General features: G+C 38.4%; 1 protein-coding gene across 25 annotated transcripts in view; it reads right to left on the bottom strand.

The window, feature by feature from the left end:
* The window catches only part of LOC138637428 (titin homolog), a 1151517-nt gene that overhangs the window by 1069506 nt on the left and 68204 nt on the right, over positions 1–13807 (bottom strand). For all 25 annotated transcript variants that reach the window (XM_069726100.1, XM_069726106.1, XM_069726124.1 and 22 more), the window contains exon 2: positions 752–961. In XM_069726100.1, coding sequence (XP_069582201.1) covers positions 752–961 — 210 coding nt within the window. The remainder of the gene's footprint in view (positions 1–751; positions 962–13807) is intronic.

The following is a 13807-nucleotide window of genomic DNA, read 5'->3' as shown; positions in this document are numbered from 1 at the left end:
TAGCAATCTAGTGTATTAAATGTCCCTGAAAATTTTTATAGTGGGTATAAAAAGAAAAAGGCATGTTAAAGCTAGCCTTCACTGACAGACATTTAAAAAAAAAGAAAACTAAAATTTGAGTGATTATTGTGTACTCTAAAATTAATCCTCTGTTTGGTCTTTTACATTTGACTTGCTTTTATAGGTTATATTATGTTTTTTGGCATATAATATGTTTATGAAATCTTATTCACTCAAGGGGATCTGTGGTGAAAACAAGCTATCACCTATCCAAAGGATAGGTTCTAAACTTATTGATTGGTGGGGGTCAAACCACTGGGTTTTACTTATATCACACAACATTTGGCCAGAAACAGGCAGCATGATAAAATAGAAAAGAGCATAGATGACGTAATTGGTGCAGCCATGCAAATAAAGACTGGTGGGAAGCATGGGGGTGGCAATGCTGCCTTTAGCCAAAAAGCAAGGTCGGTAAGATTGGTCTACATCCAACTATCAAGATCTAGCAATTGAGAAGAAAAATAAACTGAGTTCCAAAATGTCTGCATTGCACACCAAATCCACAATGCTAATAGACTTATTACTAATATTTTCTAGGAGGCTACTTGTGCCTCAGAGAACATTTAGTAAATATATATGTGGAAAATATGTTACACTTAATTATTTATTATTTCATGCGTTTTTCACCATTCATAGTTTTTAACATTTTATATCAGCTAATATTATACTGTATGTCAACATGTTAACCTACCTGCAAAGTTTTTGTAATCCACTAAATCGAAAATTACAATAGCAACTGCAGACCACGTCACTATGAGGGCAACCACGAGAATCCATGCAGCTGGGGAGCTGAAAGTTGTCTTGAGGTCTTGTGAGACTGATTTTGTCAACTTCAGTGTTGGTTTGTGGACAGTTCCATTTTTACCATCTAAAACCGTTGTTGTGGTGGTAGATGAACGACCTGTGAGACATATGACACGTGTGAAGGACTTAAAATGTAAAATGTTTCAACATGAGCACTATAAAAACAAGCAATGACAATAATAAAGGAAAACTAAAATCTATTCTACAAGATTATTGGACACTGATAGGTCTCAATGGCTTACGAACATCTAAGTACACTCAATAAACAGTGACCATATTAAACATTTACATCCTAATAAACTGATCTACAAGAGCCAAATGTTCCGGTAGGTCTTCTTTCTGGATTATGTCCACATCTGACTGGGGCTACATGGAGATGAGTGATAGTTAACTTTAATAACTAATTTACTAACTTGAGCTAAAATACTATATTTTTAACTCAATACCCCCCATAACTGAAGCACATAAAAAATGACTGATTTGTGAACAGTAACTTATTGATAGCTTCTAAGCAGCAAAAAATAAAGTAGCTTAAAAATGCATTAATTCTACAAATACAGACAATGAAAATATAAATCACAGATACTAGAGTTTACCTTTGCTGCTAATGCCGGTTACAAGAAGGGCTTTACTATAATTAAAGTTTCTGTAAGTATTTTTGCATACAGAAAGTTTTGATCAATCTGGTAGGTATACAGATAATAATTGTTCAGGCATTGTAAGCTTCCATTTTATTTTTAATACTTTCATATTCAAAATGGTCATTTTAAAGCACATTTATGTGAGTTACAGGGATAAGACTCCCAATGGTTTTGATAAAATGTACTATCGATTTGGAGGTTTCCAGTCATCCTACAACTGACTTCAAAGGAAAATGGGTCCAACAAGTTATATATTTAAATGTCAGTTCTTTCACTCAAAATAAGGGCTCATTCAAACATTTGATTTCCGCATTCGAGTACTAGCCATATTTTTTACAGATAGTGTTCGTGCCCTTGATAGTCTACAAAGCCATTTAAATGTCTGTGATTTTTTGTGGACTAAGAGGTCCATGGAAAATCACAGAGACGTGTCCAAATTTTATTCGAGGGTCAGATCAAAATCAGCAATGCAAGTCAATGGGTCTGTGAAAACATTGGAACGCACTAGGATGACATCTGTGTGTGGTCTAATTTTCACCGACTGTGACAATGGAGAAAGTGTAGAATTTTTTTTATTGCTCCACATATGAGAAAAATGAATGACACCTGGCCCACACTCTTATCAAAGTTTGATCAGAATATTCAGTCAGTTTTTCTCGCACGTGGAAAAATAAGATGTGTGGATGAGGCCTAAAGTAACAGCAGAAATGTCTGACTTATCTCCAACCCAGCACAAAGTCAAACAAGCATTTAAAAGTTGAAAGCAGCAATAATAGCTGTCCGAAAGCAAATGTTTATCTTAAATTAAACTATGTCAATGGGCATGGAAAGGATGAGAGAACAATATAATTCTAGATTTATCTAACTACCCAGTATTACCACATCTCTACTGGTGCAAAAATCGGTGAACGAGTGTTTGTAAGAACAACTGTTCCCTTTTATTGGCCTGTGTAATTATGGTTCAGCTAATATGTCTGAAAAAAGACTAATGTTCATCAAGTTCAAATGTGGGAAATAAAAAGATGCAGATGCACAACCATTTATGTACTTGTACGAGTTAATCATGTCCCTCCCTTATATATCTCTTCTCAGTACTAAGTATATCTCTTTATAATAATAATAATATAATAATAATTTTTATTTATATAGCGCCAACATATTCCGCAGCGCTTTACAAATTATAGAGGGGACTTGTACAGACAATAGACATTACAGCATAACAGAAATACAGTTCAAAACAGATACCAGGAGGAATGAGGGCCCTGCTCGCAAGCTTACAAACTATGAGGAAAAGGGGAGACCCGAGAGGTGGATGGTAACAATTGCTTTAGTTATTCGGACCGGCCATAGTGTAAGGCTCAGGTGTTCATGTAAAGCTGCATGAACCAGTTAACTGCCTAAGTATGTAGCAGTACAGACACAGAGGGCTATTAACTGCATAAAGTGAATGAGAACATGATGCGAGGAACCTGTTTTTTTTTGGGGGTTTTTTTTATCTATAAATAGGCCACACAGGGATCGTTAGGTTAATGCGTTGAGGCGGTAGGCCAGTCTGAACAAGTGAGTTTTTAGGGTACGCTTAAAACTGTGGGGATTGGGGAAGAATCGGCGCAGCACGTGTAAAGTCTTGGAGACGGGAGTGGGAGGTTCTGATTATTGAGGATGCTAACCTGAGGTCATTAGCGGAGTGGAGGGCACGGGTAGTGTGGTAGACTGAGATCTCTTTTGTTTAATCTTTCCTTGTGACTCATATCCTCTATGCCCATTATTAGTTTTGCGACCTCTTTGTACCTTTTCCATCCTTTCTATGAACTAGTGCCCTGAACTGAGCTGCGTATTCCAGGTTAGAATGCAATAATGATAACGCAACCAACACGCAAACTACTTGTTCAGCAGGTAAACAAATAATTTATGCTTGCAGAAATACTACCATAATAATTAGGATATTGAGCACACTACATAAACAAGCCTATTTTTACGGAAATATATGATGGATTTAAAAAAATACTCAGTGGAATACTCAAGGATCAGCAGGAGAAAGTTGTAGAAACAAATGACCACTTTGACCTTGTAGCATGTCCTTTTTAACTAAAGGTACCGTCACACTAAGCGACGCTGCAGCGATACCGACAACGATCCGGATCGCTGCAGCGTCGCTGTTTGGTCGCTGGAGAGCTGTCACACAGACAGCTCTCCAGCGACCAACGATCCCGAGGTCCCCGGTAACCAGGGTAAACATCGAGTTACTAAGCGCAGGGCCGCGCTTAGTAACCCGATGTTTACCCTGGTTACCATCCTAAAAAGTAAAAAATAACGCTGTGAGCGCCGGGCAGCCGGAATGCAGAGCGGTGACGTCACCGCTCTGCTTTCCGGCCGCTGTGCTCACAGCCAGACCAGAGAAGCAGAGCGCCGAGGACAGACAGCGGTAGGTAAGTATGTAGCGGTTGTTTTTTTTACTTTAACGATGGTAACCAGGGTAAACATCGGGTTACTAAGCGCGGCCCTGCGCTTAGTTACCCGATGTTTACCCTGGTTACCAGCGAAGACATCGCTGAATCGGTGTCACACATGCCGATTCAGCGATGTCTACGGGGAGTCCAGCGACCAAACAAAGTTCTGGACTTTCTTCCCGGACCAGCGACAGCACAGCAGGGGCCTGATCGCTGCTGCCTGTCACACTGGACGATATCGCTAGCCAGGACGCTGCAACGTCACGGATCGCTAGCGATATCGTCTAGTGTGACAGTACCTTAACTCTGCCATGACTTAGGAGATACAATCAAACCAGAACCTTTATTTGCAGACATGAGTTTTTAGGATTGCTATTATTGCATTATTAACACTGCTCTCTTCCTCTGTAAAGAAGCTATTTGTGTACTTAATTTCCTAGGGAAGCATTACATTCACTGCAAGTCTCACTTGGCACTCTTGATAAGGAAGAAATTTTATCCCTTAGACCACCTGTCACAGACCTTTTACCCAGGCAACCAGTTCTCCTTTAACTTGATCTTTTGGTTTGGCTTCTTATTCTAAGCCATGTGGCAAGGCCCTTTAAATAAAAGTCAACTTTGACTTGTATGATTGCAACATCCAACAGATGGCATTATAGTTCCTGTTCTCTTCCTCTGTGTAGATGCTTGCATATTGAATGTTTGAGGGGCAGATACTCTTTTGTCTGACTTAAAGGGAACCTGTCAGCAGGATTGTGCACAGTAACCTACAGACAGTGTCAGGTCGGCGCCGTTATACTGATTACAATGATACCTGGGGTTGATGAAATCTGTCTTGTGGTTGTTGTTTAATCTTTATTTTCAGTTTTGAGTTAATGATATGCCCGTGGGCGGCCTGTGGGAGGGTCTTCATTGTAGTGGTTTGATTAGCTATTCATAATGAAGACTGCTGACAGGTCACTGACCCACTCACTGACGTGCCCCCTAGTTAATATAATGAACATTATATACACAAACTAAAAAAAAACTTCTGCAGGCGGGCGCCGGCTGTGGTGATTGCCAAAAGCTGCTATTGCACAGGCGGAGGCACCATTTTGCTAGAGAGAAAAAAATCCTTGTCCAAGATGGTGCCACCCAGCCTGCATTGTAGCAGCTATTGGCGATTGGTGAGCTGTCAGCACTCTTCATTATGAATACATAATCAGAGCACCACATGCAGACCCCAACAGGCCACCCCGGAGCACAAGCATATCATTAACACAAAACTGAATATAAAGATTAAACAACAACCACAAGACAGATTTCATCAACCAAGGTATCATTGTAATCAGTAAAATGGCGCCAACCTGACTCTGTCTGTAGGTTACTGTGCACAATCCTGCTGAGAGGTTCCCTCTAATGTACAATGCATGTTTATAGACAGTTTTTATGCATAAAAATGACCAAACATTTTTAAATAAAGCAAATGCATAGGATGGCAAAATTGAATTTATTCATAATGCAATTACAATAAAATATAAAGTAATCTAAAAAAAAAGTTTAAAGTTAAATTGATGATGGTAGCTGTGTACCTAAACTTTAGAACATAAAAATTACTTAAATTGACAAAAATGAACACTTGGGCATTGATTAAATTCTTGGCATCATTTGGAAATACAACATATTGCTTAGTAAATTTGCTAGTTCTCTCTGACAAAAATTGTCAAGATGGAATATTCTTAATTAAAATTGTTACATAAATATTATTCGGCATGATGCCAGTTCAACAAATAGCAATATAGATGGGTTGTAAACAAGATATGTGATCCAAATAATTAGACTTTATATAAATAAATATTTTATGCCTGAAACTTTTTGCCCTATCCCTATGTAATCTCCTTGCCAAGACTGTAATGAAAATGCTTTACAGTTCAATCTTTTTGCCTAATTGCTTCTTGTTTTGTCACAATCCTCCTCCATGTCGGAATCTATTTCTGTGTAGTTGAAAATTTTGTCTTTTGAAACCGTAATGAAACCAAAGTACTGTACTGTGAGACAGATTTATGGGCTGGGTGTTAACATGAACAGCTGTGATTGCAAAATGCTAAACTGCTAACAATCAACCCAAAGGGAAACTTGACGTGTGTATGAAAAATATAAGTTTGACAAGAAAATGAGGGGTTGAAGATACCTAGAATATTTAGCGAATATAACAGTTTATCTTAAGTGTTAATTGGATCATATTTTTCAATTCATTTACACATTTAAGTTTATTTTGTATTTTACTTAGTATAAGAAATTTTTATCTTGTATTCAAAATAGTATTTATAGGGAAAAATAGATGCACTCCCTAATATTTTGCCCCCTTAGGATATATATAGTACAATCTAGTAAGGGATAGGTATAATCGATGGTAGCACTCACCTAAAGGTGTTGGGTGCAGGCACAACACCTATAAAGATATTAGAAGCTGCTGCTGTCTCTTGGCCCCTTTGTGCTCAATTAAGGAATGTCAGTAAAAAGTACACTTAACATGTTCCAACATATCATAAAGAAGATATCTGCAATGAGTGGAAAGTGCTCAGATCATGAGCCCTTTCACATTTCCACAGATGAGGACTCCTTCATAAGATGTTAATACAAAGTCCTTTTGTGGGAAATGGTTAAAAAATGGGCGAAGTTCCATAAAGTGGAATGAATTATAGAGCTAGTTTATGCCTACCTAATGTCATGATCCAGACCAGGTTTTGAGTCCTGTCTTCCCTTTTCCGGTCTGATCATGTAAGGGGTTAACTTTTCTCAGCCTCAATCTGTTCTCAGGTTTTGCTATTTATCTCCGCTGTTTCCTGCAGACCATGTCAGTTATAGTTCTGCCTATGGTGTGAGTATCTGACTCTGTTACACCCTGACTTGTTTTGCTGTTATTCTGGACTCGACCCATGTCTGTGTTATACTCTGCTCCCTGTCCTGTCTCAGTGTGTCCCCTTTGTGTCTGGGCTTCTTGGTACTTGAATTCAGCTTGCATTCTGACCTGCTTTCGTCTCTTGTCTTTGGCATATCCGCTCCTGACAGGTAATGATCCCCTGGCTTGTCTCTTACCCTGAGTTTGCTTATTCCTTTGGTACTTCGTTACAGTTTTGGATTTTACCTGGCTTGCTTCACTTGCCTGCTGCCACCTAGTGGTAGCTTCACTGCTGCAAGGCAGGTCTGCTTCATCTGTGTGCATGACCTCTCTCCACTCTATCGCCACCTAGCGGAGCTAGCTTTTACCTTCATTTCAGCAGTGTGACATCTAATACTTGCAAAAAATTGATATTCTAGCATATTTTAACCTAACATTGCACTTAATTTACTGGCTAGTGTGTGCCTCTGACTGAAACAAGTGTATCCTTATTGTTAGTGCACACGACATACGTGTGCTCTCATCTTAGTTGTCTTCCGCCAAATTGTATCTTGAAGGTTTACAGCCGGAGAAATCACAGGACATGGACAATGAGTCGAGTCGCAAATGAATTCTGGATTATTGGTTGAAATGTACAGTATTTTATAGAGAGAAATAAAGGGTTTTCCCACACATTACCTCACTGCCTTATCTCATAATTATTGCTAGTCATTTCTGATTTCTGTCGCCTACATGTCATTATCTATATTACTCTAATGGTTAAGCAGTTAGGTCAAGCTGACATCTTGTCTTGCACGTAGCATGTTGATCTTTGATCAACATGAGCCAAGTGGTACAGCATGGTACGGACTTATTAGGTCATTTTAACATTATTCATTCTTGATTAGCTCAGCGGACACGATGTCATATCAGAGTCCACTTGAGGGTTGTATAACCTGCTGACATGACTTAGAGCAGGGGTGTCAAACTGCATTCCCCGAGGGCTGCAAACAGGTCATGTTTTCAGGATTTCCTTGTACTGCACAGGTGATAATTTAATCACCAACTCATTATTTGTGTAGGTGATTAAATTATCACCTGTGCAGTACAAGGAAATCCTGAAAACATGACGTGTTTGCAGCCCTCGAGGAATGCAGTTTGACACCCCTGACTTAGAGCATGTATACACTTTAAGTAATATCTGTGATTCTTATACATATTCAGAAAAGCGTCCATTTTGTCTATAAGCGTCTTTTTTGTTTATCTGCACAATCAAATATATACTGTATATCAAATATACATATTTAACATTATGCCAACGTGCTTTTAAATAAGAACGGCCTGAAGTACTTTCTTCTTAATAGGTCTCCATCATTATGCACAGCTAGGATACTGTGCATCTTTTTTTTGTTTGCATACGATAGAAATTTTGATGGAACTACTGTATATGATCTTGTTATATGATTCGTACTGTTTCTCTGATGGACTTTCTTAAAGGGACAAAGTCAGCTATGGCTAAGAGCTCTCCAGAAGCTGAGATGGCTTTCTAGGAACTGAAGCTGCCCTGTGTAAACAGCCAGTGCTGGTGACACTGGATTTCTCCAAGGAGTTTGTGGTCCAGACGGCTGCATTAGATGTCAGGCTGGGCACTGTGTTATCACAAGAAGTGAACGGGAAAAAGCACCCTACAATGTTACTGAGTTGGAAATTGTCATTCTGCAAGAAGAATTACTCCATAATGGAGAAGGAATGTTTGACCATCAAGTGGGCATTGGACACTCTAAGGTACTATCTCTTAGGCAGAAATTTTAGGCTAGTGTCAGACCATGCCCCGCTAAAGTGGATTAGCGAGAAGAAGGGGAACAATGCCCGAGTGATCAGGTGGTTCCTAGCACTTCAGGTTTTTACCTCCTATGCAGATCATAAGCCAGGGAAACTGTATAGCAATGCTGATGCTCTGTAAAGAGTCCACTGTTTGATGGCAGAAGGTGCCAAGCACCGTGGCTTTGGGCAGAGGGGGAGTATGGAAGGTGGCCGCTGGACAGGTCCTTGAGGGGAGATAGGTATAATCGAGGTTGGTAGCTTCGGTGATGTGAGCTCAGAAAGCATGCTCCAGCACAAAATTTAATCAACGTCTATTAAGAATTTAAAGAATATGTAAGATTTGTCAAAAGAATAGACATTCCATTATAAGTTGCTAAAGGCAGATAAAATGGAGACCAAGTTTCTAATTCAGTGTCTGTGACTGGACGAGGTGGAGGCCTACAGTGTGTTTGCTGAAAAGACATTAACCTGAGCAGACAGAACCGCAGTACTTTATAGACTGTTTATTTAGTCTGTTTGTTTTCACTTTGTGGCGGAGTAGGTCATCTTTTGTTTGATTATGCTTATGCAGGTTTATACAGGGAAATAAACCTGACTAGACATTTTTATGAAAACTGCCTCCTTTGCCTACCTCAACTGGAGCTGAGTGAGTGGAAGCTCTACAATGAAAGCATGGCTACAAGATGGAAATGAAGTTATATTCTCTCTACAGCTGCTAGATTGGAGTCATTGGGGCCTTGTAGGTGGTCGAAACAGTCACCGTTCACTACACAGTGAGCGCTGTAATCACTCCACTCCCTCGCACATTGATTAAGTGATAGATTGTACACATATGCTGTAGAGCTGGCTGTCAATAAATGTGCAAAAGAGTGGTTGTACCAATAGCTCAACGCAGCTGTAGAGAGAATACAACTTACTTTGCTCCTTGTAGCCTCTGTTCGTTACACTACCAAGCATGATTTATACTCTATTTACCAGAAGCTTACCACTATATAGCTAAATAACATTTTTGAACATTACAGATCTCCCCTAAAAGGAACTTGTTTGAACAACGGGCAGCAAAAATCATAAATTATTCCATTATTGCAGCCATGTATTTTTCTGAAACTCTGAAACACTCTGGTTTTTCAGAGAAAATATACTTTGAATAGCTGGCTGAAGACAAAGTGATGGAGATGACTTTTTCAAGGCAAGTCCCTGGTGGCTTCTCCCTGCCTCTTCCTTTGACTAATAAGTAGAAACCTGTCAGTTTAGGGTAGTGGGCAGTTGAGAAGCCCCCAAGGACCTCAGATGCTGGAGTGTTTCCGAACAAAACTTACATAGCTGCAGTAACACAGCCAGTCTCTAATTCATGCTGCAGTTTGGGCAGCATAAAACAGCTTTCAGGCTTCCTATAAATAACTTCAAATATTCTGAAATGGCCACAATAATTTCAACAACCTTTGCATAAATTAACAGTACAGGTGAACCTAAGAAACTTTGTAATATATCTTGTCTTTGCTAATGAGCAATTTTTCCTTCTTTCTCTGTGTCTTGTAAACTTATCGTTCATCCTAAAAAAAGCGCAGATCAATCTTGGTGAATACTGACTGCTAGCACAGTGAACTATCAGGTTTCAAAGCCTAATAAACTCAATAGAGAGGGAAGGAGAGATTATGAGTGAGAGCACTCAACAAACACAGTTGGAAATTAGGCAGACACAGGCAGATAATGCTGCAGCTTTCAGCAGATGTATTTCACATTTGTGCTAGATTCACAGCAACACAGTTCAGTACTGTGGTATAATATCTTCCATGCTGTTGGATCTATCTCTGTTTTTCAGAAAAAAAAATGTGTATGATGGGAGATATCATAGCATCAAGTCTCAACTCATATGTTCAGAGACGGAAAGTGGGTAAAACTAGGAGAAATTACAGGAGACAAGTCACATAAAGACCAAAATTGGTGTTATTCCCCATACAGTTTATTCTGAAAAGTCGCATAAAACAACAGTAACACTTTAATAATATACAATGGATGGTACGGAATTCTTTATAATATACAAACTGCTGCAAAAGATTTTGAAGTGTAAGGTGAGATTCCTTCATTGAATGATATAAAACATTGTCATCTTCTTCATAAGAAAGGTTTGCAACATATGAATTACCATGTTCTGTAGAAGCTGGAACAAATATCTGTATTATAAATAAAGCTACTGAAGACTCTCTTCTAAAAAGGAACATATCATTCCAATCACAGGGTGACACAAGAAAAAAGCCTCCTTTGAACGTGATCTATGTCAGACTGCTTGGGCTTGCAGAAGGGCCTCTAATCCATGTATAAAACGATTATGAATGATGTATATATACGAAAATAATTCAATGAAAGCTTCCATAAACATTTGGTAAAAGATAAATATATTGCAAACCAAAGCCTCAGAGCATCGCAGTAGACATCATCAGAAAGATTCACAGGACGCTGGTGCAGCGGCCACATCAGTCATTTGTGTTCACCCTGAGTCAGAGCCCTATGAGCTGCCCCTTACACGCTGGAATCCATGGTGCCTCTTCTGATTTGTAGGCTTGGCGCATTGTCATGCATGCATACTGCCACAAAATGGAGCTCACTCAGGGCCTGCGAATCAGAAGAAGCAGCTAGGACTCTGGCATGTATGACGTGGTTTTAAGCGTTAGGCAACTACAGACTGCCGACATGGCTGATAAACCACAGTCTGGCGACACTTTACGTCCTCTCTAGCATAGAGTGAACTCAGCAGGACAAAGTGGATTTATTATTATCTCCTGTAGCAATCAGTCAGCAGTCATTTTTCCAGTACAGGTTAAAAAATGAAACTAATTACCATAATTAAGAAATGACAATGAAGTTGTAGGGCAGAAATGCTCCATACACATTGCATCCAATAAAACACTACTTTTTCTGTTTGATTCATACAGAATGTGCCAACAAAAAGGCCTCTGTATAAAATTGTAGACAAACCATATATATATATATATATATATATATATATATATGTACACATTAGACTAAAATTGGCCGATCACACCAATATCAGCTGGTAGTCTATTGTGTCTGTGAGCCCCCGACTGTCCAGCAAAAGATTGTGTAGAAATAGAAGGATCCGATACATTCAATTTCAGACTACAGATCCTTTTGTTCTCTCAGCGATAAACCACCTTCAGAGAAGCTTGACAGCGGCTCTCTCATAGAAAACATAGGAGAGCTTGGCGGAGATAACCACGCCTATGTACCGGGTTGCCGGTAGTTAGTAGGCGGTGCTGTATACTTGTTTGAACCCACATGCTTAATTTTTATCACAAATTGATACATCATCTTACAAACAAAAAATAGTTACATTCACTTTCTATGTGACTTCCTTATATTACTGATTCTATCTGCATAATATTATTTTCATTATGATAATTACCTTTTTTGCATGTAATTACCAATTGTGGCCTCATTAATTGCATACCTGAACCGGCTAAATTTAGTTACATTTGTAATCAGGTTACCATTACACTATTAGCTCTTTAATTCCAGTGCTATCTTACGATATGCATATAATTATTAAATACATTTTTAAGTGCTCTGTGGCAACGCACGTAGGACATTCCAGTCAAAAATATGTTACAGTAGATGAAATCCAAACTGAGTGCAGAAAAAAAAAAAACTATTCTGCAAAAAATACACCAACCACTAATTAAAATTGCTAGCTTAATTATTAATACACATAAAAATATTTTAATGTACTCATTAGGTGCAATGAAATGGGGAAGTTAAAAATCATATAAATTAACTTTAAATCACTACATGTAAATTTCTCGATTACTGCATTTATTGGGATACTCGAAGTAAATAACTTTTTAGTGAAAAGCAGTGGTGGAATAGTTCTCTGATGTCTCTATTCTTTGGCTCTCTCAGAATTTGATCACTTCCATAGTCATTTCCTCTAGCTTCCTCTTGAAATGACTATGAAGGAAACCTGAAATGTATTAATATGGTGCAAATTAAGGAAATAGTGCCAACTGTGGCAAATTTAAAATGTGACATGACATATTTGGTTCCAGTTGAAATATATTAACACCTGTATTTTGCTCGCACAATGGCACACATCTTATGATTCCTCTCTGCCAAGCATTTTTCCCAAAACATTTTTCCAATCCTTCGAGGTAGATATAAAAAAAAAATCAAACTTGGTTCAAACACGTGTTAAAGTGTCAGTTGTATGGAACTGTACAGTGTATTATACCTGAACATACACAGTTCCATACAGAACATACAGTGGATATGATGTCATCCCCGCTCAACTATCAACTGTTTTGGTTACTTCTTCCTAATATAGCAAAAATAACCTGGTGTCCACAAATCCTTTAAAAAAAATGATAAGTAAAACATTTGTCAGGGCTCATTAGTCATAATTTTGGGGGTAGTATCTTTGGTAGCTACTTATGCTTTTAGAGGTTTGCATACATTTGTATATATAAATAATAATAATTATTATTATTGTACTGTATTTAGATGCCATTTAGATGGTGATGCTCTTCTTTGATGTGCACTCTCTCTATACTGATTTATGTCATTACATGATGTATATGGCTGCTCTTTTTCTGCATGGATTTATAAATATTTTTGATGGCCTTTGTAAAATAAAGATGAATGTCAACTAATAATAATTGTCTACTATTGTGAATAGATGATTGGCATAAAAACTATTGTGCAACATGCGATAGAATTCAGTACCCAGGGATTTGATTAATGAAAATAGCTGCTGACAGAAAATTATCTTCATTGCCCAAAGCAACCAACCACTGCAGCTTTGATTTTTTTTAATCTCTTGGTAAAATGTGGCATACCATTATGGATCTACAGCTACGGCGGCAGGCAAAGCACAATAATACTTTAACATAATTATGATGCAGTCAAGGAAGCTGTGCTTTTATGGTTATCTTTACCTGTTATCAGTGATAGGTGCCAGCTATATCTAACAGCTGACATCCCGCTGTAATGGCAAGGATCGGAGATAACACTAATCTTTGCTGATTAACGCTTCAAATGTTATGGTGAATAAAAATTAAAGCACTCAGAAAAAGTGAAGAAAATTCCCTCTACCACTACATTAGCATGATCACAAAGTGCTGATGGGTTGCCTTGTCAGCTGGTAGCCAAAAAAT

The sequence above is a fragment of the Ranitomeya imitator genome, chromosome 5 (genome assembly GCF_032444005.1).
Source record: "Ranitomeya imitator isolate aRanImi1 chromosome 5, aRanImi1.pri, whole genome shotgun sequence".
Taxonomy (NCBI): Eukaryota; Metazoa; Chordata; class Amphibia; order Anura; family Dendrobatidae; genus Ranitomeya; species Ranitomeya imitator.
This window is presented reverse-complemented; position numbering and strand designations above follow the sequence as displayed.